Raw genomic sequence first — 26,321 nt, 5'->3', positions numbered from 1 at the left:
AAGTGAAACTTATTTTAACTTTACGAATCAGGATGTGAGAGAATTTTATTCAAAGTGTTCCAGTGTAAACTCGTCACCGTACGTGTCAACTTTCTATGAGTCATAACCTTGAATCAGTGTTTCTTCTCGTTTTGTTATTTGTTTATGTATGTTTATGCAGCACCTAATGCTGTTGGGAGGCAAGAAGAGCACAGATGTTCCTCTTGAGGGGTACCTGCTTTCTCCCATCCAGAGGATCTGCAAATACCCTCTCCTACTGAAGGTGTGACTTCACCCTTTTACTGTACCCTCTTGGCCATTTCAAATGTGTGTTATAGATTTAGATGTTTATTCTGTGTATTATGAGCTTTTGGATAATAAAATAACTATAACCACGAAAGGCAGGGCATATGAATGTCTTGAAATGAACAACTTCTAGTAAAAAAAGGAAGGAAAATGTAAGCAGGAACTTTTTTAGCTTTACAGGTATTAGTTAACATTATCTAATAGCCAGGTCCAAATGGATCTGCAGACAAAGAAATCTGCAGAAGTATCTGCACGTATAGACACAGAAATCTATAGAATCAGAATGGGGGTTTACTTTAATTTGATGTTGATTTTTTATATGGCTAATAGACTTACATGAATAGCATCCGGAGGCCACTAGCACACAGTTGTTGTGTATAACAGTGTAACATAAGCATGCACCTGCTGTCTGCCCCCCAGGAGCTTTTGAAGAGGACCCCTAAGAAGCATCCAGATTACCCCGCAGTAGAGGAGGCCCTGCAGGCCATGAAAGCTGTGTGCTGCAACATCAACGAGACCAAGAGACAAATGGAAAAATTAGAGGCTCTGGAGATACTACAGTCACATATAGAAGGCTGGGAGGTGAGTGCTGGCATTGTATGTGTGTTCGTATGGCTGTAAGTATATAAAGAGCTTGTCAACCTTTACAGAGCTAGAGATCCTCCATCCAAATCCTTGATGAAACAGCAATAGTATAAAAAAGAGCGATTTGTTGGTGTAACACTTAATATTACTATGAAGCTTTTTGTAGTGCTATACTTTACTCATCCTCATGTCATTCCACATGTATGACTTCTCTAGAACACCAAATATGATATTTTGAAGAATGTTGATATCCCAAACATTTTCATTGACTTTCATTGAATGAACCATTTCTCAAATATCTATAATATAATAGTTGTTAGTGAAAAGGATCATAGCATCCTTCTTCGAAACCGTGCTTAGCGTTTCAGAGCATTTTTATACACAATCTAGAACAACTCAATGATGTGGAGATGATTGGTGCCGCTTCTGTTTGCTGGTGACATTTTCTTAGGGCATACCACAAGCAGGAAGAGGAAGTCTTGAGACAAAAGCGTGTTACCATGGAAATCTGTTAGTTTTGTATACCATGCAACAGTGTGCCACCACAAGCTCTCTCTCTCGCTCTCTGTCTGTCTCAAGCAATTCTTTGCTCGTCTTTCTTTCTTAGAATCTTTTTTCTTCCCTACTTTTCTCGCTTTTACCCCGTCCATTAATCCTCTCTATTGATCTATCTGATGCGGTACTGAGTGGCTGTGCAAAATAATCTCTTTTTTACAGCATGGCGTGAGTGTTTTTAGTGGTGCTGGTTAAAATGTCGACCATTTAGTGCATCCAATGCCTGCAGGGCATGCCGACCAAGAATTTTGACCCCCTGACACCCAGAAGAAAAATCTAGACTCTCAGTCTCCCTGAAACTCAGAATAGGAATCTAGACCCAACATCCATCCAAGAAGCTTTCCATTTTAATGAAAAATAAGGGTTAATGCATATCATGACAGAAAGGCGCTGGAGCTGTGTTTCAAGAGTCATATTTCGACAGTTGTGTTTATTTGAGGTTTCTCAGATTGTGTATAGATGAGATTAAATATTTCATTCAAAATAGCATGAGGATTTTGACACAGACTTGATTTAACCTCAGATATAGATTAAGGGTTTAGGATGCGGTCTGGCTTAAAAGCAAACACATTAGATGGAAATTTGGTCCAGACTGTTTGGCATTATAGGCAAATAATGAAGAACAAGCTGGAAGAAGATTCTCATCTTTCTAATTGACCCGTCTGCGCACGCCATTGATCAAGCCGAGAAAATTGATGCCGACTATCAACCGCACTCTCGCACGCCCTCTCTCGCACACCTGCCAAGCATGGAAAATCACATCCTGTACAGAGTCAGCATGGACCGGGACGTCTCTGCAGAATCAATTTTTAATGGTCCTGAGTATTGAGCTGGACACACTTTCTGCTACTAAAACCTGTCTGACTCCTCCGTCCTTTCACAGAGAGGGAGAGAGAGGCCTGTTTTATCTTGATGAGATGGAGGGTCATGTTTTAAACGGGGCCTAATTTTAATTTAGTCAATTTTAATTTAGGATTTTTAAATAAAATTAGGCACTCTTATTAATGCAGACAAAGTGTAAACCATAACAATTCTACAAAGTTTATTTGTTATGAATAAATGATGAACGGGTGCTTCTCAGATTCCTTTATAATAAAAAAATTCTAGCATTTGCATTTTCTGCCACATCATTGATGTTTTTGCTTCAGGATCAAATTGTTTCTTTTACTGTAAATTGATATTAAAATATATTTGATTGTTGTTGGAGCCAATGACCTTCTGGGCATTGCTCTGACATGTTGCGTGGTTGCGCTTCGGCCGACCCAAGTTCAAGTCCTGGCTAGAGGTCCTTGCCCAACCCCACCCCATTCTTTCTCCTACTTCACTTCCTGTCCACTCTTCAACTGAACTGCACCAATAAAGGCAAAAAGCCAAAAATATATTAAAGAATATATATATATATATATATATCTCAGATTGTTGCCAAGGCGGCTCTACAACATAGAAAAATATCCATTTTACTATAGTACAAAATGTATTTGTGTACATTTAGAATAAATTATAATATTGCATTTGTTTGTGAGTTTATTTTAAGGTATTATTACGTTCATGCACACAATTCATAGTTTGTGTAAACATTAACTAAACATTAAGAATGCTATTAAAACATTCATTTAATTCGCTTTTTAATTGGAGCAAATTTTAAAAAAGAACCAGTCAACCTTTCTTTTATGGTGTAGTGTAGATGCAAGTACTGAGTAATATTATGAAGCAATCTGTTAGTATAGACAATTGACCTAAATGTGAACAACACTGGTCGAGAAGCACTTCCTGTTTGAATTTTTTTAACAATATACAACATTACAACCAAAATTCAACTAATGGAACATTTAAAAATAAATTAAAATGTTATATTATATAAATGTTATACATATATACATTTTTAAAAATAACACAAGAAATGCTTCAGGACTAAAGCTTTGGAGGAATTTAATGTTACTGTATATTAGCATGTTCTTTAGTACATGTAGAGTTGATAAAGTACAAGTACCAATGTACTGTTTGTATTTCTGTACAGGGGACAAACCTGACTGATATTTGCACTGAACTGCTGCTACAAGGCAACTTGTTAAAAATATCAGCTGGAAACATCCAAGAGCGGGTCTTCTTCCTGTTTGACAACCTCCTGGTCTACTGTAAGAGGAAGTCAAGGTAAGGCTTACATGCAGTTTACAAAACCCACATTATGAGTATGCAACCCTAGTATCACATTAATAGTTGTAATGTCACTGCATCTAATTTCATATTATTAGAAGACTTGATCACATTTGATGCTTTTAATTTAATCTGTCCCCTCTGTAACTTCCCCATGTAAACAAAGTTTAGTTGGCTAATCATGATACTGAAACTTGCGTTATATAGACAGTAATTTAGCATTGCGTTTCAGTTCATCCTGAATTCTTTTAACATTCAGGGTGTCCGGGAAGAAATCCACCAAGAGGACTAAATCCATCAACGGTCCGCAGTATGTGTTCAGAGGCCGCATCAACACTGAGGTCATGGAGGTCGAGAATGTGGAAGATGGAACTGGTATGTTTTTTTTCTGAAATCAGTATCTAATTTACTTTTACTAATACAGTTTAAAAAAAGCATTCAACTTGATCTAACTTTAAGTAAAGTCTCCCTATATGGGTGGTGCCCTTTGTGGTTAGCCTGCTATAGGTTTTAGAACGGAGCTGCAGTGTTTTGTTTCCTGCAATGCAAATAAAAGAAAACCTCTTTTCCATAAGATTTGTTAGGGGTTTTCCTGCATGATATCCGTGTTTATTCCATCTGAGCAGCATGTGATGCTTGCAAACATCACAAGCGACAAACAAAAGGGAACTTCAGTTGACGCATTTGAGAATTATCGCCGCTATGCTCTGAAGATAAGATCACACTGTGCTTCTTACAATGGAGAGCTCTGCATTTAGCACCTCTGCGCACAGATGTAGCAGTCAAACGTGGCCTTCAGCTGTTGCGTCCCATGCGAAATTCAACTCTCAGGGGAAGTTACGGCTGCTGCGTCTCACCTTTTGCACTTAGTCTTTCAACACACCTTAAGTGGCAGGGTGGAAGTACAACTCCTTTCTCTCTTTTTCTTTCTCTCTGCCTCTCTGCCACAAAGAAAAACATCCTCTTTGACACAGATGTGAAAAACAAGCCGGAGGGCTGTCACAATACCAACCTTAACCGCACATGTATTAGGTTGATACGGCTAGTGCGAGCACATGTTTTGTTTTTCAGTCTCTAAGCGTCGTGTTTATCGTGTCTTGTCCATGACCCTTCACATCTGTGGAAATGTATCATTCAGGCGGTGTGTTACAGATAAACTCATTTGCTGGATTGGATGAAGAGGGCGTGATTATTTGTTTATTATTAAAAAAATACACCTAATCTAATATAATGAGTCCTATTTAATTGTTGTATCAAGTACACAGTATGTGTTATTCATTGTGTGTCTTATTCATCGTTTTTTTATTTTAAGAAGAGGAAATCTTGAATGATTATAAGTGTAAATTGTTTGAAGAATGTGCATCTCCAGGAACATGGATAAGTAGAATTGTTCATACAAGCATCTTTTGTGAGCGTTAAATAGCTTATGTTGCATCGCCTAGTACAGTATTACATAAACAACTATCCGGTAGATATGCAGTATGCTGACTTGGCAAACCGCTTGTTTTGACCGGCCAGTTGTGTTTAATTGGAAAAGGAAGATCAGGTAGTAAAGTAGTTTTAATACTAAGCGGCTCTTGCTCATAAATTCTCTCTAACCATATTTCAATGAGCTAAAAGCCTCTCATATTTTCTCAGTGCGGCGAAATCTATTTATACTTCCTCAGCATTAAGCCAGTACTCATTACATACCTCATTCATTTCTCTGTATAATTCACCTACCGTCAGATCCGGGATAAAATTGGACCGTCAATGAAAGGCTGGATTTCTCTCACACACACAAACACACAGCATCCTTTGGTTTAATGGTGGGAGAGAAGTGCCGTGTGCTGAAATGCACCGTTAATGATTTCTCACACTAATGGCATAGTTTAACCTCTTTGCATTATTAATGCAAAGATTGTTGAAGATGGTCGGATTCTGTATGTCAGCATTTACGACTGGGTCAGTAACTCTTTTAGTAATGGCATCAGACAGCTTTTGATCCTTTTGTATTTGGATGGATGAGCCATAAATTAGTGCGTTGTATGCTGGCTGTAACATAAAGCTGACGCGTGTCAAACATAATGTGCATCCCGGATAGACCCATGGGGCACCGCAGCCTTATTCTTTGGCTTTAATCATTATTTGTAACCCTTTTCTTGTTACACTTTTCTAGCGGATTACCACAGTAACAACTACACCGTGACCAACGGATGGAAGATTCACAACACGGCTAAAAACAAATGGTTTGTTTGCATGGCCAAGAAAGCTGAGGACAAACAGAAGTGGCTGGATGCAATTTTAAAGGAACGTGAACAGAGAGAAAGTAAGTCGTTTTGCTTTTCTTTAACTATTGAGATTGAAACAAGAATATAATGATAGAAAGCATTTGTTTGCCTCTATATGTAGAGTACTAACTATAAGGTACACAAACAATAAGACATCTGGATTAATTTACTTTTTTATAAATTTGATTAAAAATGATTATACTTTTTATATATATATTGACTTCACTTCCTGATTCTAAAATTGGCCTATCATATCAAAATAATCTAGTTGAATCAAAACCAAAGCAAAACATTTCCTAAATAAATGATGAATTGATATTTTGAGTCAACCCATTTCACTCTGTGTTTTGTAATAACTTCAAAGCATCTCAATTTAAAGTGATAGTTCACCGTAAAATGGAAAATCTATAATTTCTTTCTCTGGCAGAACACAAAAAAAGTTGTCAAACAGCCGTGCCCATTCACTCACTGCATATTGTATAGACACCAATGCAATTCAATTTGTACCGCCATTATTTGGTTACCAACTTTCTTCAAAAGACAGTTTTTTTTTCAAAATATCTTTTGTGTTCTGCCTAAGAAAGTCATACAGGTTTGAAATGACAAGAGGGTGAGTTAATGATGACAGAATTTTTGGTTGAACGGTCTGTTTCAATCTGCAGCACTACTGTGTTTTAAAGGGATTTTTTTCTTTTGTTGTTGGGAGGTGTTATGGAACACCTGTCCTCCGCGGGACACCTGTTCCTGGTATTTTTAAGTTTGTGGCCCATATAATGCGTTTTACTACCGGGTTGCACTGATTGTTTAGGTGATGGCCACTGTAAAACCACAGATATAGCACACAGCTCATTCTGAGCACATCTTAGGTTTCAGCGTAAAGCTTCAGTTACCAGTGTCCAAGTCCTTAATGCTCAGCCAGAGCATTAGACCGCGCTCATAGTTGTCTGTAGAGCGAGATGTCACTGTTGCGGTGTGACGGCAGATGAAAGCAGACGTTTTATGGCACGTATCAGATTTCCAGCGTTTGAAATTGGAGCCCAGTCCAACAGGTGCCGCATCAGTCACGCCTCTCCAACTGTCCAAGTCTTTAGCCAGCGGCTGAATTACATGTTCCAATTGATACTTAGTTTGACTTGCAGAATTGTTTTTAATTTAAGAAGTTTGAAGCTAGTACAGCTGTACTTTAGGAAAAGTTACCAATTACAAATATACTTTGTAGAATTTACAAGAAATGTGTGAGCAAAAATGTTTTTTCCCATATTAAAATTCAACATCATCATTTTCCATTTCTTGTGTTGATGTACCTTTTGGAACAGGGTGTTTAAAATTGGGATGCAAGCAGTGAATTTTGGTAGTTAAAGCATTGAAATGATTCTTACACTGAGATAAAAATGCCATTCTGTGTGCGGTCATAAGATGCCCCAGCGGAAAAAATGCTTTAACAGGGCCTTTTTTGAGGAGCCATTTTTAACAATCCCCTTTTTGCCGCGGCACGATTGAATTGGAGCGTCATACAGCTGCCGCGGACACCTCCTCAAAACAGTCTTTGTGAGAGAGAGCTGCAGCTGCCGGTGGCTCCGTCTCACTGGGACCTCAGACAGAGCGAGGAGCTCAGAATGAGAGCCACGCCAGCTGCCACAGCCACATCTGAACACTACATCAGCTGCACGGCACACACTCATTTATACACTTTCTTTAATGTTCACCTTTTGTTCCTCCTCTTAAAACCTCTACAGCAGGTTTTGTTTGGATTCACGAGTCCAGGGCTGTTGAGTCTTATATTGGTAGCATTTTATTTTTTGAACTGCGCTGTTATAGAAACAAATTTGATTGAATTTTTTTTATATATATTTACCATCTTATCCAAAACCGTGTGATCTGTGCAGATGTGAAATAATCCCTGTGGCAAACGTCTTTTTTTGTATAATTCTGCCGTTCAACATGTTTTCATTATAGCTTGTTTAAAGGTCCAGTGTATAAAATAGCGGGATCTAGTGGTGAGGTTCTGAATTGCAACCAACGGTTCACTCCACCCCGCCACGTTTATGCTTCTTTGCCGAAGGAGATAACACGCAGATTATTGAAACATATTTACGAAACACGCTCTTTTAGGGCAGTTTGTCCGTTAAGGACATGGCGAATTCCGTGTAAGGGATAGATCTGTATGTAGATAGAAATAGCTCATTCTAAGGTAATAAAAACATAACGCTTCATTATCAAAGGTTTTTATACACCTCTAAAGACATAGTTATGCATATTATATCGCATTATATGGACCTTTAATTGTTAATAATCTTCAGGAAGTAATAACATGCTTTGGAATGACATAAGGCTGAGCAAATATGACTAAATGTTTATTTTTGGGTGAACTGTCCCTTTAATACACACAAGGCTGTTTTTTTAGCAGTAGCCGGGCAGCATTGCACAATTGCACAGTTTTTAGTAGGTGACGTGGTGTTGTTTTCAGGTCTTTAGGGTGGCAAGGAAACTGCTTAGTAGAGCTTTCATCTTTGTTTGCTCCTCAAACTGTTCTCACCCTGTTAACCACATCTTGTCTCTTGACCAGAAGTATAGTGATAAAACGAGAATGAGTGCTATTTTGGATGACCTATCTTGAGAAACGTGTGATAAAACATTTGTGACATCTCACAGTTTCATTGCCGGCTCAATGCCAATGCAAAGACTTAGAAATGTTATTGTCTAATTTAATTTTAATAGACAATGAAAGAGAAATGTAAGCAACCGCTATATTTGTGGCGTTGTATTGCTTATGCGCTCAAGTTGTTTAAACCCAGAATGCCAAACTTGGGCGGCCGCCCTCCTGTTAACAAAATACCACAAAAGCAAATTACACATGCATGTGTGAGCAAACACGGGCGTATAGTAAAATCGGTTAAACCAGTGTTTCCTACGTGCCTTTCACACCTAAACATTAACTGACACATCAACACCCACACTGATCCAAACTATGGCAGGAGGAAACTTAGTCTGAAATGTGTATTTGAAAAATAACAATAATTACATGTTAAGAGTTTCCTATTAAAATATAATAGCAGTAGGTCTGAATATAGAGGATTTCACATACATTTTTTTTTTTTTAAGATGTGCATTTATCCGAAAATGGTTGAAAGGTTATTTATTTTACCCTTTGAAATACACATAATTTTTAAAATATATTTTTCATGTATATCGTCGTTGTCCTGCTGAAACCGTGTATGTCCAAATTTGCCGCTTTTTAGGAAATGAAACTGTACTTTTTTTTGTACTCAATTTTTACACATGGTGTTGTTGACAAGCACTTTTAATAGTTTTTATCGGTTATTTATTAAAAAAAAACAGTGACAAACATGAAGGGTGACTAATAATAATGATTTTTGGAGGGAAAAAAACACAAAATATGGAAATACGAGGATTCAGAAGGACAGCAGCGATATGTAAAATAATCAATATTCAATATCTGTAGCAAAATATATATATTAAAATATTTTTCAAAAAATTTATTTATCAATTTATAATAGAATAATTTTAACTTTATTTTTTTTCCCGTATTTTATCTATTAAAATATTTTAAAAAATAATAATAATTAATGGATCAACTTTTAATAAAATAATTGTAATTTTAATAAATGTATCTACTTCTAATCAATTTCGTTGTGTGTTTTTATCTTGTCATGATGATTGACAGGTCTTAAACTGGGCATGGAACGAGATGCTTACGTCATGATTGCAGAGAAGGGAGAGAAGCTCTACCATATGATGATGACCAAGAGCCGCTACCTCATCAAAGATCGACGCAGGAAACTCACCACTGTACCCAAGTGCTTCTTGGGAAAGTGAGTTTTTGATGGTTTTACTGTTATGTAATACAGTACTTAATTGTAAAAGATTTAACAGAATACCAGTCAGTTCCCATGCCTTTGATTGTCTCACTCAATGCCAAGCGTGTCTCCTTTCCTTCACTGTGTTTACACCGTCTCTGCTGAATACCTTGCTAGTCATCCTATTCCAAGAGGCCCTGGTATGAATGAGGACGTGTACACCCTCACGCACACACTCTCATATACACTCACTTAGCACTTGTAAATGCTTTCCCAAGCTCACTGCCAAGCACCCCAATGGACACAGACATTCCCAGGAAGAAAGCCTTCATTAGAGAGAAATCTGCATTCAGACTCAGTCTCTCTCTCCCTCTCGCTGTCCGTCTCTACATTTTCTCTCTCACTCACTGACTCGCTCACCCCATCAACACTGTGAATGAACAATGAGTGCTATGTATGCCATAAATACACCGTGTGTGTTCGAGAGCACGGAGGAGAGATTCTTCACACATTTTAAATATTTTGCACCACGCTTGTAGATAAGATAACGTCCTGTGGACAGTTTAGCGTGTGTATTGATTTCATCTGTTTATACAAAATGAGCAAAATACAAAAATGCAAATAAAGCATAACATTATACAGTACACTGTAAAAAAATAACAATATAAATTATATATAATATATAAATATATATATATATATGTATATTATAATTATTATTAGAAGTGGTAAAATAATGTAGTTTACATTAAAAATAATGTAAAAATAATTGTTTACGGAATTTTCACAAATGATTGAAATGCGGTAAAAAATGTTAAATGACAGAAATAGACTGCAAATTTACAAGTGGAGCATATAAAAAATAACAAGAATACTTATTTTTTCTGGTTCCTTAGATGCCAGAATTTTACAGTTTTTATGGGATTTTTTTACAGTGTAGTTCAACAGCTTTAAGGGGAAATTTCACCCAAAAAATGAAAAAATGTCATCAGTTATTCAAATCTGTATATGACTGGGACTTCTGTGAAACACAAAAGAGGATATTTTGAGAAATGTCTCGGTGGTTTTGTGTGCATACAGTGGAAGTCAACAGGGTCCTTTGTTGTTTGGCCACCAACATTCCTCAAAATATATTATTTTGAAAGTCATACAGTTTGACATGAGGGTGAGTAAACAAATTTTCATATTTGTGCAAACTTTCCCATTAATAGTAGTAGAACGTTTATAGCAACAATACATTTTTGCTGAGAATTGAAGATAAAGGAGTACATTGGTGATGTATTGATTTCTGTTTGTTGTAGTTTGTGTCAATATGTACATTTTAATGAGTTTAAAATTTTGTCTTAGTACAGTAGCTTGTACTGCGTTTTTTTTTTTGCTATGCTGTTGGTAAAAGAAAGGTGGTTTGTAGTCTGTCCATCACTGCTGCTGACGTGACCGATATGCAAACCGTTTTTGGCCTCATGGCCTCAGCTGGCCTGTTGTTCCCGTCAACACCTGACTGGATTCATTTCACACGCGTCCCTCGGAACACAATTACTTGTGCGTTTCAGCTTCGGTGGTCCAGGTTAAAGCAGCTGTGATTGGCTCTGTTGTCCACTGGCTCGTGCTTCCGTCTCAAGATAGAACACAATTCCTCTTTCCTCCAGAAACAGCAGAGATGTTCAGCTGTTAATACAGACAAACTCTGTCTGCGCCTCCTCACACTTTCTAAGCTCCGCTCATATCTGAGGCTTTTTGTGGCTCTCTTAAACAAATAGTGCTTTGTCTCTTTGCTATAGTGGTGAGATTATTTAGATGTTTTACAAAGTAAATGCTTTGTAGCAACAGCATCAAGTAATTCCTTCTCATTCTTTCTAATCTTTCTCTTTCAAGATTTATGAGGTTAAGTTGGCATGGCGAGATGGTTAAAAAGTGCAAAGCACTAAGGGAATGTTCTTGCTTTAATTCAGCTTAAATTTGTCAACAGTATCTTTTGGCAAGCTGTCAGCATCCTCAGAAAATAATTTTGTCAGATTTAAATTCCCAAGCGTGCACTTACAATGGAAGTCAATGGGGCAATGGATTGCATCATAATGAAAGTTGTAATACACTCTGGTACACATTTTATCTGTTAGCATGAGACGTTTGCTAACTATTTAAAAATCGTAATCATCCGTATAGTTATCCAGGTTACCTTGTCATTTCAAACCTGTATGACCTTCTTTCCTCTGCAGAACACAAAAGATGTTTTGAAGAAAGTTGGTAACTCAATAGCACTGGCACCCATTCACCTCTATTGGATGGACACAAAACCAATGCAAGTCAATGGGTGCATGTAAAGAACATTCTTCAAAATATCTTCTTCTGTGCTCCGCCAAATAAAGAAAGTCATACACGTTTAAAATGACAAGAGGGTGAGTAAATACTGACCGAATTTTCTTTATTGGGTGAACATTCACTTTAGTATTTTTTCATCACGCCACACTTACAGGATACAAATAGAACATTACCAGACATAATCACACCCATGCGTGCGAAATTCTCACAAGCACCCATACCTCCACCGCATGTGAAGGAGCTCTGTGTGTGCGTTAACCACTGAGAATATTAATGAGTTACATAAACACTAATTAATTCACCCCAGGGACGCCCACCTCAACCCCTTTCCATTTCTTGCCAATCTGAATTAGAGACTTATGTAATCACAGCAGACTCGCTGTCTATTTCATTCATGAGCTCTCTCCAATGAGAACTCCCTGCACACAAAGGCTATAGGACTGCTTCAAGATGGTGCTCCACAGGCACCACTAAAACCCACATAACCACATCATAAACATTTATTGTTTGTGTAGTGTGTGGAAGATGGGATTACTGTTGAAGACCCCCTTATGGTGTTTATCTTTCAGTGTTTACTAGGGCTTCGTTCTTAGGTGTCACTATTACAGTTGCTTATATTGAGTGTGAAAGACTTTGAGAAATTGTAAAGGTCGTGCAGTAAGTCGTGTCCATCGTCAGCTCATTTGAAGGAAACTTGGAGGGTAAAGTGGTTGTGTAGTCAGACCATACACGAGTGGAGAATCCGCTTGTTTTACTGTACTGCACGGATGCGGGGCATCTTTCCTCCACCATCTGTTATACCATCCCTCCATCCGACCCCTCTCCCCTCTATGATGTCTTTCAACAATTTAGGGACACATGCAGGCACGCACACATACACACATCCTTCTCACATTTCCTCAAAGGCGTCAGAACTGTTTACACATCCCTTATTTCTGTCCCTGAATCCAATGGGATTCGCACAATTGTTCACACACTGTAGTCAAACACACTTTTTGGGTACTCGGCATGAAGTCACACACACTGTCTCATACTATATTTGATACGCCATTGAAATACCTCAAACATGCCAAAAATGCCCCAGCCCCCTTTAGAATCAGTTTATATGTGAACGACTACATTTTCTGAATGATGATAATTGTGGATAAAGGTAGACTGGCATTCTATAAGTCTAGCATTGTCCAGTCGAGTCTGTTCTGTTTTTCTATTCTGGTCTAGTCTAGTTTGTTCTGTTCAGTTCTGTTCTTGTTTTCTCTATTTTATTCTGGTCTGGTCTACTGTAGTTTTTTCTGTTCGGGGCTATTCTAGTCTGGTCTGGTCTGGTCTGTTCTGGTCTACTCCAGTCTGTTCTGGGCTGAGTTTCCCAAAAGCATCGTAACCTTAAATTGATTGATCAATGTTTTTGGGAAACGCAGCCCTGGTCTATTCTAGTCTAGTCCATTCTCTGTTCTGTTCTTTTCTGCTCTATTCTAGTCTAGACTAATCTAGTCTGCTCTGCTCTATTCTGGTCTAGTCCCATTCCGTTCCGTTCCAGTCTATTCTAGTCCGGTCTGATCTGGTCTAGTGTTCTCTAGTCTAGTTTCGTCTAGCAGTTTGATGTATACTCCCACTAGAATTATCAAACAAAATTGCAAAAATATGGTTTTCTGATAGCTTATGATGGTTGTGCCAATTTTGGTGCACACGTGTCACAAACAAACATTTGAATGTTCATGGAAATCAATCTACAAAAAGCTTTCTTTTTTTACATGGATTAAAGAAGGCATATCAGCTTTAAAAAATGAATTGTTGACGTCATTCCTTTTCAAAGCTATTCCTCGTATTCGTTGTAGCATTTTTCAAAGCTAAAGTAACAATCTTTGAATTCCACCTGTGGTTGAACTTCAAAGCTTCTCAGTGAAGGTGGAATGCAGCTCGGTATCACCTTGATTTGTGTTCTCTATGAACTTTTTACCTGCGATGCCTTTTCTTCACTTTGAAGAATTGAGCGAATCCAGTTTCCCAAAGGATCTTTGACTGGTTTCTCATAAATCCCTCTGTAGTGTTAGCATCACCTGTGTAGTGATACAGCTGTCATCTTTGTGTGTTCTCAGTGAGTTCGTCTCATGGCTCTTGGAGAGTGGAGAGATCAGTAAGGCTGAGGAGGGAATCAACCTGGGTCAGGCTCTTCTGGAGAACGGCATCATCCATCATGGTAAGACAGCAAGAATTGTGGCATTTTCTTGACATTCTGGAGGTGGTTCTGTATAGGATTTTTGCACATGTACTATGATAATACTACAGTGTTTTAAATACTAGTCGGTGGTTGGGCATTTCAGTCGCTATAAATCATCTGATACCCTGACTGTACCACCGTAACTCAGTTTACCCAAAAATAAATATTCTGTCAACTTTACACTTGAGTCGTTCCAGATCTTTATACATTTCTTTGTTCTGATGAACACTTGTAACCAAACAGTTCTTGGCCCCCATTGATTACCATAGTAGTAAAAAAGACAATGGAAGTCAAAACTGTTTGTTTTCCTACATTCTTCAAAATATCTTATTCGTGTTCAACAAAACAAAGAAATGTATAAAGCAATTTTTCATGCTTTATCTGAGAATATGTTCTTATGAACAATGAATCGAACTTTAAAGTGAATAACAATCTATTGACCGTTTATAAATACTATGGGCTGCAAAAAAATGACAGATTTACAGTCTACAAATGTAGCACACGTGATATTGGCTAACAGTCGCTGAGATTCTCTACAGATGATAAGCAGTCTGTTCATCATCAACCATATTCTTTTGAATAATTCATGAGCATTTGCTCAAGTTCAGTGGAGCTTCATAACTCTCTATTACTGCCGGGAGATTCTGACAGTCAGTCTGTGAATCCCGACATACGCTGACAGGGTTTTTGAGTGATAAATCCAAGCATAAAGGATCGAGGCGGTCGATCAATAATGTGGTGGTAGCATTCGAGGAGGAGGTCAAAGTGGCATTTGTGTACCGATAGCAATCACAGCTTCGATTATTCACACACTCCACATACAAATTATTGTAGTCCTCAAGCAGCACGGTGAGAGGAAGATGGTCAGCATAAATGTTGCTGTGTCATATAATATGAAAAGTCAATAAAGGGATAATTCCACCTAAAAAGCAATATTTTGACCAATGTCCTTGTTAGTCTCTTTCCACAACCATAAAAGTGTTTCATATGTCGTCTGATTTCATATATTGGATATTGTATTGAGACAATTCATTGAACAACTATTATGCTTTCAAGTATTGTTTGTGTGTCTCTCTGTAGTGTCAGATAAACACCAGTTTAAGAACGAGCAGGTGTTGTATCGCTTCCGTTATGATGACGGCACTTATAAAGCCAGGAGCGAATTGGAGGACATCATATCAAAGGTATTTCTCCCACAATATTAAATACTGAATTTCACTTGCCTGATCATTGTTTGAAATATTATCAAGTCAAGGTTACTTCATTCCACATTTGAATACGCATATTAAATAAACAACACTTTAGCAATGTCTATGTGTATATATGCACATCCAGTGTTTCTAAATTAACTATAAAATGAACTATTGTTTCTAACAAATGTGTTGATGGGGTGAGGACATCAGTGACTGAAATACATCGAGAGGCAGCTGTTTATGCAAATACTTTGTGTTTATTTGACAGGGAGTAAGACTCTACTGCCGTCTACACAGTCTCTTCACACCTGTTGTCAAGTAAGTGACACACTGCGATGTTCACACTTAACACACACAACATCAGTACTTGACTCTCACTATCATTAAAGTGTGAAGGATGGTCTAAAACTCCAACACACGACACATTTGTTGTTTGAAGACATTGATTTGTTTTTCACAAGTTTTTTCTTAATGATCGTAGGGTTATTTGCAGTATTCAAATAAGTATTCATCGCTCTGTTTTGCCTGGGATTGACCCTGGAAGCTTTCACATCATGTGCTATTTAATCTGTCCCGCTTTACCACAGCAACATTAGTGTCATTTGTTTTATTATGAGCAAGATGCATCATTTTTGCAGCCCGATGGCTTATACATTTAGGAACGCGATGCTCTTTGTTTCGATCAACAGGGTTCATGGTATTTGTAAAGGTTTTTTAATGTTTAACATGATGATGCCAACTGAGCTTTTAGTCCGGTTGAGAATTTCCTGTTGTGTCTGCCTGTAAAAAAAGCTGTCTTTTCCAATCACAACGTGTACACTCAATATAAACCGAGGCATCGGAAATGTGAGCGTGACTAACAGTCTAGAATTAGTTTTGTGTACACATGCAGACAGTCTTTATCAAACACAGATGAACCTGGGTTTGCTTACAGTATATGTGATGGAACAATAGCATTTAATCATGTTTAAGTGATCTGCTCTTGTTTGCCGTTGCGTTTTTTATTTATTTTTGTTTTTACTATTCTTGACATACAGAGACAGAGACCATCACCTGAAAACGTTCAAATCGGTCATACCAGCTAGCAAACTGGTGGATTGGCTTGTGTCACAGGTAATGTGACCCACACGCATAAACACAGCATTCACAATTCTACATTGCCTTATGGCTACTGTTATGACATAAACACATAGTCAGCCCATTCAGCTCTTTACGCTTATGTCTTGGTTTTTCATGCCTAATCTGTTCCTGCACGAGTAGCTGTATGAACACTGTGTGTTTACGCTCTGATCAAATATTTCTGACTCTGTGTGATATTTTATTTCGGTAGGGTGACAGCACAAGCCGTGAGGATGCGGTGACCCTCGGCGTGGGACTCTGCAATGCTGGTTTTATGCATCACGGTTAGTGTTACTATCCACGTGCAATAAGTCAGACACATGCACTTATCAAAAAAAATCTTCACTTTGTTTTTAAACCACCTGTAGCATTTTGGCCTTTTCTGTTTGTTAAACGCAATACAACTAGAAGAGATCACACGGGCATTAGAAAGACTATAGAAAGAACGATGTCTTATTTATTACATAAAATTAAAGGATCTGGATTTTAAGTATAAAAAGAAGGATAAAAGTCAGGCAGGAGCGAGGACCTGCGGTATTTTTATAAAGACTTTCCAGCACAGACACAATAGGACCCATGGTACTAAGGCTTTAAGTAGACATACTCATGGATTTCTATGAAGATACTTTCCAGCAGTGAGTCGTTTGAGTGAAAGCTTGTCTTAAAATCACCCCGAGGAGGTTGCTTTGATTCGGATCAGTATGTGAGTAACATTGGTTTTTCTGTTTGTTAGAACCAAGGTATGTTGTTGTGCTTGTTCTAATATTAGCTGTGTGACGGAGCAGTTTTGAGCGTCATTGTTTATCGGGAACTGCTTTAACATTGTTCTCGTCCAGATACTGGAGAGAGAGAGCAAGGGCGTGTTGTCCCTAAAACTGTGAGAGCTCGTTTTACCCTCAATGGTGAATAAACTTGCATTTAATCCGCGGGTCACATGCGATCCGTTTCACCACTACACGCAGGGGAGAGGAAACACTCGGTGTAGAGTTGTTTGTCCGTTTAGGGCTGCTGTACAAAACATTTAGGCCCGCTCTATATGTAGATGTAAACAGCTTATTCTAAGGTATTAGAAACATAACGGTTCATTATGTAAGTTCTTTATTCACCTTTGTAGAAATAGTTTTGTATATTATATTGCATTTCTGTCAATAGATTCTCCCAATAACCCCGTATTGTTCCTGTATGTCGCTTTTATTAAAATGTCTTTGATAAAAACATAACTGGTGGATATCATAAGACAAAACGGGATCGATGACGTTTTTTAAGAAATGTCTGGGCAATTTATTTTCAGTTCAGAACAGCTCAAACTTTCATTTTCGTCTGGGACTAGTCTTAAGCCTTGTCTCTGAAACCAGGCACACGTGTTTAGAGAATTAAACTGTAACAGTGTTTCTCAAAGGTTGACGATGGATTTTTGTATTTTATTTTCTACATATGTTGATGTGTGAAAAAATATGTTTCAACCAATGTACTCACAATTGTTTGATTAATCGCGCATTCATTGCGCCTGTCAGAGGTCCAGTGTGTGTACAAGAACGAGACAGAGAGATTTGTAAACAGATGTTAAAACAACATCTGGATGCTCTAATGAAACAAAAGTACTTGCAATAAAGAAAAAAATAACTTTCTGATGAGATAAACATACGCTCGGACACATGCCTCCTATCGAAGCAATATGTGTGTTTTGCTCCTTTTTTCCCAAGAAATGTAACTTCAAACAATCCTCAACAATATTTTGGTTGGAATGGAGGAACAGAACAGGCTGTCCCTCCAAAGTTCAGACACAAACATGACCGCTGTCACTGACTTCCTCTAAAGAGGGAGAAACTCTCACATGGCAGGTTTTCTGCTGGCTGTTAAATTCTCTGCCTCCTTTCACCTCATATTTGTCCAACCGTCAGTCCGACAGACATGAGATGTTTTGTCAGTATTTGAGGGCTGTTGTAATCGGCTCATTTCACACTGTCACATCATTTTGCAATCGGCGGATGTGAGCTGCATTGTACTTTCAAGCTTTTCACCTGTTAAATAGTGTGATTTTGGTTTATTGGTATAAAATTCATTTCCAACGTTTCTGCCTTGCAGTGCTGGAGAAAAGTGAATTCAAAGATGAATCTCAGTTTTTCCGTTTCTACGCTGATGAAGAAACCGAGGGCACGGGCTCCAAAAGTAAACAGCTACGCAGTGACTTCAAACTCATTGAGAACATCCTTGCCAAATCCTTAGTGGTGAGATACAGTGCACGCACGAACACACACGCGTTTACTTAACCGTCTAAATGAGGATATTTCATTCACTTTTATTGTTTTTATAAACCGTAGTTATAAACACTATAGGCTTATGCTGTAGATTACATAAAGAGTCAATGCAAAGACATGAATACACGTGAACTCGCGGCGGCCATGCATTGGGATGCGTCTTCCGCACTACTTGAATAAAATAATAAATAAAGAGGAAAGCCTTCCTTCACGTTTGGTATTAACACAGCATAAGCCTAATCTCTCAAAAAACATGGCAATTTTTTTTTTAACACATTGAAAATAATTTTGTGTTGATTTTGTTAAGAAAATACATGTAAAAGGGACAACACAAAGTTGAACTAAAAGTAACACAAAATGTGTTGTCTATAACTAGACACAGAAACCGTATGTGTTCAGTTTAGAACCTATCTAACTCCAAAAGATAATCATAAAAGATAACATTTAACCAACTAAATGACTAAAAAGGTGTTTTTGCTAATTAAAACATCCCTAAATTTGTTAGGCTTAAATACAAATTTGTCCCCCGAATTTAGTTAAATGAACTTATTGGGTAGAGAAAAGCAGGGTTTTCTTTCAGAAATGGAACATGAAGCAGACTGTAAATTGAAAAGAATGGGTTAAAGGGACAGTTCACCCCAAAATTTAAAGTCTTCATTTATTTACCGTCAAGTTGTTTCAAATCTGTGTACATTTCTTTGTTCTGATGAACAGAAAATACGATTTTTTTGAAAAATGTAAGAGAGCAAAAAGTTCTGGGGCACTTTTGACTACCTTTGTAATGTTACCTACTATGGTAGTCAATGGTGGCCAAGAGCTGTTCGGTTACATTCATTCTTCCGAATATCTTTCTTTGTGTTCATCAGAACAAAGAATATATACAAATGTGGAACAACTTGAGGTTCAGTAAATGATGACAGAATTTTCATTCGCACCTTTAACAGATCTTCTACCTAAGCTGTCAAACTGTCAGATTCCAAAGTGGATGAACATTTTCATTTCTGTATTTTGCAGTTCACCGCAAAACTAGTAGTGTGCACTAACCATATAAATAGAGAACATTTTGATTCGATGTGGACTTTGACCATTTATAGGGCACTCATTGACATACTTAGAAATGCAAAATTTCAACCCTGAAGAGTTATTGGAGGTCATCACAAGACTTTTGAACTTTTGTGACTTAAAAGAGAAAAAAATGTACAAAATCAAGGTCAACGAAGTTACCCTATATGGTCATTGTTCCCAAACGTTTATATATATATAAAAAATATAAATAAATGCATAAAACGTATATCAACTTCAAAGAATATTTATTTGGAAACATTTATGAACACACACTCAAAACTGTGACAGTTTAGATGAGATCTATTGAATTCAAAGAATATTGACATATAAATTTTAAATATATTATAAGAAGTGAAAAATAGCTCTAAGTACTGCTGGTGCCACTTATTTAAGCAGTAATAAGGCTCACAGTAAAAATAAACACAAATATATGCCATTTAGGTATAATACAAACTGTGAAAAGTTTAAATGTCCCACTGGATCATTGTATAATGTTATACAATCCTGTGGCAACATTCAATGCATTAATAAATATGATTGCCCTATGTTAATGCATTATTATTAAAAGTAAGACTTACTATACTTATCGGGGGTATGTCTAAAAATGGGCACCTTGTCATTTACGCATGATCAAATATGATCACACCATTTTTCAGCAACAATGTTCACTAATTTCTAGAAATCCTACACAAATAACATCTATCTCAACATTAAACAGAACTATTCAACAATACACGTGTTAGTTTCATTAACTTATTATTGTTCGTTTCGATGATATTTACGTATTTGTAGAAGTAAGAGCGCACTTTCACATGTTCCAGAATTACGCCCCCGCCAACTCCTGATTGGTCACATACCAAGATGACACTGTTTGTAACGTGGAATGATCTCTATCGATTGACTGGAAGACATACATGCACTTACATAACTTACAAAAAAAATATTTCATGTGTTTGATGTCATTTTACTGCAACACATGTAAACAGACACACCTACATACACACGTGTGCTACACAAACACAACCATTGGCCCAGCATTGATTTTTCTCCTGTGTCCTAGTGCTGGAGCAATTAAGACCCTCTTCATCCACCAGTAATTACCCTGACCTTTACAAACCACTCTTTCATCCCCATATATAGAGACCGATTTCTCTTCCAGACCATCAAACACATCACAATCTTGCCCTCTCTCTCCTCTCTGATCAGCTGCTAAGTGCTTGTCTATTTATCCCTGTGAAGCCCACCTCAGACGCCACCCCGTTTTATGCATCAAAGGCTTTTCAGGGAAAATAAAGCGTGATGGTTTGAAATGAAAGAAAGGAGAACATTTGCAGGCCTGGTGAACCTGTTCTACTTTATGCCATAGCTAAGAAAATCATATTAAAGGCCCTTTAGTGTGAAGCAGTGGAAATATTGAGCATTATATCCTTATTACGGTCCAGAGATGAACGTTGTTGTTTTATGGCCTAAAGGTAATGTTACGTTTGACCACGATAACCCCGCAGAGTCTGTAGCACTTGAGCGTACATAGTAGACAAAAGCGTCCTGGGACTGCCATCATAGCAAATTTGAGGTGATTTAGTTTTTTTTCGAAAAATAGTTAACACCTTGCAGCTCTTGGACTGCGGAGGAAACAGCTTGTTCACACATGTTGCATGATGTTCTTTCGAGATGCGCTTTAAATGTCCTCTCACTCTTATGATGAAATCATAAGTGCACTTCCTGTTTTTATGCTGTTTCCATTTGCTCCTCAAAATAAATATTTGATTCCCCTTTATGCCATTCCAATCTTCTTCGACTTTCTTCTGCAGACCACAAAGTAATAATTTGAAGAATGTTGGTAACCAAACAACATTGATCCTCATTGACTTCCATTGTATGGACACAGGACAGCTGACACACTTCTCAAAATATCTTCTTTTGTGACACACAGAAGACATATCAGAGTCATATACAGGTTTCGAACCACATGAGGATGAATAAATGATGACGAATTCGTATTTTTGGGTGAACTTGGAACTATCTACCCTTTTGCTGATCTAGTGCTTTTGTCGGCTCTTAACAGATTCATCCGGAAGAGGAAGACTACGGCTTTGAGATCGAAGAGAAGAACAAGGCAATCGTAGTGAAAAGTGTGACCAGGGGCTCATATGCAGAGGTATGAAGGGTCTAACTGGGGAATCTTTTAGTATGTTTTCGAGGTCAGAACCTTCAATACAAACGGTTTGGATTGGAACATTCAAAACACAGAAGACACATTAAAGAGTAAATATTTTGTGATTTTATACAAGGTGTAAAAACTCTTCATTTTTTAATAATAGGCAGTTATTATTACCTTATTTCTTAACTGACTCTTAGATGATTCGTTCGGCGATTCAACTCGCTAAGCCACTCCTTTCTGTCAGCCTACTCTGATCTGATTGGTCAGATGGTCTAGTCTGCTGTTATTGGTCTACTGTGTAAAGTGTTGCAAATGGCACGGAGGTGGAGTGACGCAAATCTGTCCCGGAACTGATTTTTGAATGATAGAAGACTCGTTCGCGTGATTCAGAGTCGACTCCTTTTTATCCAAGCCAATAACTTTGTTATTCGTTCACTTTCGTCTTTACAATTTGGCAGATTGCTTACATTCACATAAAGCAATATTACACACTGCATGAAATATAATTTTAAGGGCATTGTAATAGTTACTCTTTACATAGATCCTTTAACCATCAAGTATCTGTACCCTTATAAACTGTATCAATGACTGTGCATTCCCAAAATCTAAAGTGTCGATGTTTGGGATTTTCCATTTCACTGTTGGTTTTTCACTTCCACCCAAATGTTCTCCACAGTTTTCCATTGAGAGTCACAAAACCACATCCACTGGTAATTTGGAACAACAAAGTCACCTGCTTTCTCTCATGTTTGAACATTATTATGAAGTTCATTTACAGTTTAGATACAGTTTGCAAAATCGTTGTGTACCACTGTACATGATCGATGAAACACAATATTTTGTTGTTGTGTATGCCACTTCATGTGCCACAAGGTTTTATGTTTAGTGGAAAGAGCAAGTCATGCATCTTTGCCCTGTGCCACGCTTTACTGTAATACAATCTGATAGACGTCCATTTATTTTTATCCAGTCTATGGGGTTGTCTTGTAAACTCTGCCCTTCACAAACTCTTCTCAAAGGCAAAATCTCTGTCATTGAACTAACCAAAAATGTTTCCAAGGTCTTGGATGTGACCTAATGTGTTTAGTGTACATGTTGGAAAAAGCTCTTCTCATTTTGTGTTATTTGTGGCAAGATTTCTTTAACTTTGCCCTGCTGTGGGTTATGTTTTCATGCTCTCTAGAATTGGGGATATTTCTGGAAGACGATTGGTAGATAATTATGGTTAGGATCTAAACCACCTCTAATTTTACCACCAGTGAGGCTGTTAGACGTGACACAAGACGTTTTGTGTGTATTAAGAGTTAGATGTGAAGTGTAATTGTAATGGTGATAATGCAGGGACTCAATAGAAGTGCTGTCATTCTATTTGTGTTCTGACACTTGCGTCACGGGCGGCTCTGATCTGAAGTCAGTGCGTTCATCTGTCACGTCCAGGACACGCTTGCTTAATTCATTCCCTCACAGTTCTGCTCTCTGGAGATTTGAAAGAAGCAATTAAGCATGTCCCGTCATATTCTCCTCTGAGCCCTCACACACTTCTCACTCTTTCTTTCTCTCTCTCTCCCTCTCTTTCTTTCATTACTTTCATTCTTACTTTAATTCCATTTTTCTTTTCCTCTCTTCTTTTCTTTTCCATTTTCTTTTCCATAATTTCGTTCTTTCTTTTTTCTTTAGTTTGTTCGTTCTTTCTTTAGTTTGTTCTTTGTTTTTCCCTTTCTTTCTTTCCTTTGTTTTTTTCTTTTTGTCCTTTCGTTCCTTTTTTCGTTCCTTTTTTTCGTTTTGTCTTTCTTTCTATCTTCTGTTCTTTTGTTTGGTTTTTCTTTTTGTCTTTCTTTTTGTCTTTCTTTCTTTTGTTCTTTACTTTTTTTCTTTTTGTCTTTCTTTCATTCTTCCTTTCATTCTTTCTGTCTTTCTTTTTGTCTGTCTTTCATTCTTTCTTTCTGTCTTTCTTTTTGTCGTTCTTTCTTTCGTATGTTCTTTCGTTCGTTTTTTTGTCTTTCTTTCTTTCTGTCTTTCTTTTTGTCTTTCTTTCTTTTGTTCTTTCGTTCGTTTTTTCTTTTGTCTTTCTTTCTATTCTTCTTTTGTTAAGTTTTTTGTTCTTTCGTTCCTTTTTTCGTTCCTTTTTTCGTTCCTTTTTTCGTTCCTTTTTTCTTTTTGTCTTTCTTTCTATCTTCTGTTCTTTCGTTTGGTTTTTCTTTTTGTCTTTCTTTCAATCTTTCTTTCTGTCTTTCTTTTTGTCTTTCTTTCTTTCGTTTGTTCTTTTGTTCGTTTTTTTGTCTTTCTATCTTTCTGTCTTTCTTTTTGTCTTTCTTTCTTTCGTTCGTTTTTTCTTTTTGTCTATCTTTTGTTCGCTTTAAGTTTTTGTCTTTCTTTCTTCCTTTCATTCTTTCTTTCGGTCTTTCTTTTTGTCTGTCTTTCTTTCTTTCTTTCTTTCTGTCTTTCTTTTTGTCTTTCTTTCTTTCGTTTGTTCTTTTGTTCGTTTTTTTGTCTTTCTATCTTTCTGTCTTTCTTTTTGTCTTTCTTTCTTTCGTTCGTTTTTTCTTTTTGTCTATCTTTTGTTCGCTTTTAGTTTTTGTCTTTCTTTCTTCCTTTCATTCTTTCTTTCGGTCTTTCTTTTTGTCTGTCTTTCTTTCTTTCTTTCTTTCTTTCTGTCTTTCTTTTTGTCTTTCTTTCATTCTTTCTTTCTTTCGTTTTGTCGTTCTTTTTCTCTTCTCTTTTCTTTTCGCTCTTCTCTCCTCTCCTCTTTCTTCTTTCTTTTTCCTCTCCATTTCATGTTTTATGACTCTTATTTGAATATTAAAATTGTTCGTATTAGTAATATGAAATGAATGTTAATGTCAATATTTATTTAATTGAATGACTGCTTGTTTATAGTTGTTGGTCTCTGGTCTCTTCTTGATGTTTATCATATTCTCTTCCTGCTGTTTTTGCTTCGTGCAGATGGCAGGTCTGCAGCCGGGGAGGAAGATTTACTCCATTAATGAAGACTTGGTGTTTCTCAGGCCCTTTTCTGAAGTGGAGACAATGATCAACCAGTCCTTCTGTATACGTCGCTCTCTCAGAATACTGGTGGCCACCAAGAACAAAGAGTGAGTCCACGTTAAAGGTGGAAATCAGATACTTGCACACTTATGTGTTAAATGTAGATGAGTGTGTAAAATGATACTACAGGAGTTAGGGTTACATGCAGGAGACCTATGCTCTGCAGTCCTTTATAAGGAGAACTTATTAATAATTTAACAAATGCTTACTTAGGAAGGACACTTCTATGTTTCAAACAATGACATCCTTTTAACATATGAAACTAATAAGACCCTGAATAAAGCATTTTATGTACATGTGTCTCTAGGATTGTGAAAATACCAGATTTTCATGGGACTTTGCCGTTCGTTCTGTGTGGTTCATGTCCACCTTACGTTCATGCGGTAAAGAAAGGTGAGTTCCCATTGGCTCAATACACATTTGGAATAATCACATTCATATTTTGACAATTTCAACAACAACTCATGTTAGATTGATTCTCTATGTTGTTGGCAGGTGTCTGTGTGTTTCATATATCAATCCTGTTAGTAAAGAAGTTAATATCCAACAGCTTAATGACTAGAAAAACTGAGCATTCCTCTCCCTCTCCCATAAAATTTCATGCATGTCATTATGATTCAAAGACCTCATTGCGGTCCCTCTGTCTAACTTGCCCTGCAGATGTTTATGTGCTATATAAAGAAAATTCATGACACCGACTGCTGTGGTGGTGTGATAAACATCTGGAGCTGTAACGCAGCTCCTCCCCTTTTGAAGCAAAGCTTAGAATCCCCCACATCACCTTTTTGAAGTGAAAGCCGTTACCTCATCTTCACAGAATGTGGACAAATGCATAGATTTATGATGTGTCATTACAGCAGCTTTCAACACACAAAGTGGCTTTGAATGCAGTGCACATGATCTTATATTCCAGGATAAGTGGTCTTTTTAAGACACTAGCGAAATCTGTATTTGAATACGCAGAAATGATGGGCTGTCATAACTTTTTTTGTTTATGCAGCTTGTTGAACTAAACAAAACATGCATAGCTAGCTAAATGATAAAACAAAGCGATACACAGTTATTCCAGAGTTCAAAACTGGGTCGATTTAGAGTGTTTGTGTTTGTTGACAGGATCTGAAGCAGCATCAGCAGGTCTTCAGCCCGGTCAGTGCGTGCTCAAGGTCAACGGCAACAACATGAACCAGAGCAGCTATCAGGAAGTTCTCGAGCATTTCAGCGGCCATCAGCCAGTGTTGGAGCAGCAGGACTCGGTGAGAATCGACAATGCGCACGGTGA

The 26,321-nt window shown here is 37.4% G+C and overlaps 1 protein-coding gene across 1 annotated transcript in view; it reads left to right on the top strand.

Annotated features, from left to right (window-relative positions):
- The window catches only part of prex1 (phosphatidylinositol-3,4,5-trisphosphate-dependent Rac exchange factor 1), a 64,004-nt gene that overhangs the window by 20,604 nt on the left and 17,079 nt on the right, over positions 1-26,321 (top strand). The window contains 16 exon segments of the mRNA XM_056773231.1: positions 161-262; positions 706-867; positions 3,443-3,576; positions 3,839-3,954; positions 5,738-5,887; positions 9,535-9,682; positions 14,080-14,180; positions 15,282-15,385; positions 15,663-15,712; positions 16,432-16,507; positions 16,725-16,797; positions 18,599-18,741; positions 21,902-21,994; positions 24,941-25,089; positions 25,350-25,435; positions 26,156-26,295. Coding sequence (XP_056629209.1) covers positions 161-262; positions 706-867; positions 3,443-3,576; positions 3,839-3,954; positions 5,738-5,887; positions 9,535-9,682; positions 14,080-14,180; positions 15,282-15,385; positions 15,663-15,712; positions 16,432-16,507; positions 16,725-16,797; positions 18,599-18,741; positions 21,902-21,994; positions 24,941-25,089; positions 25,350-25,435; positions 26,156-26,295 — 1,827 coding nt within the window.

Source organism: Triplophysa dalaica, chromosome 18, assembly GCF_015846415.1.
Source record: "Triplophysa dalaica isolate WHDGS20190420 chromosome 18, ASM1584641v1, whole genome shotgun sequence".
Lineage (NCBI taxonomy): Eukaryota > Metazoa > Chordata > Actinopteri > Cypriniformes > Nemacheilidae > Triplophysa > Triplophysa dalaica.
Note: the sequence above shows the minus strand (reverse complement) of the source record. Positions and strands in the feature narration are given on the sequence as shown.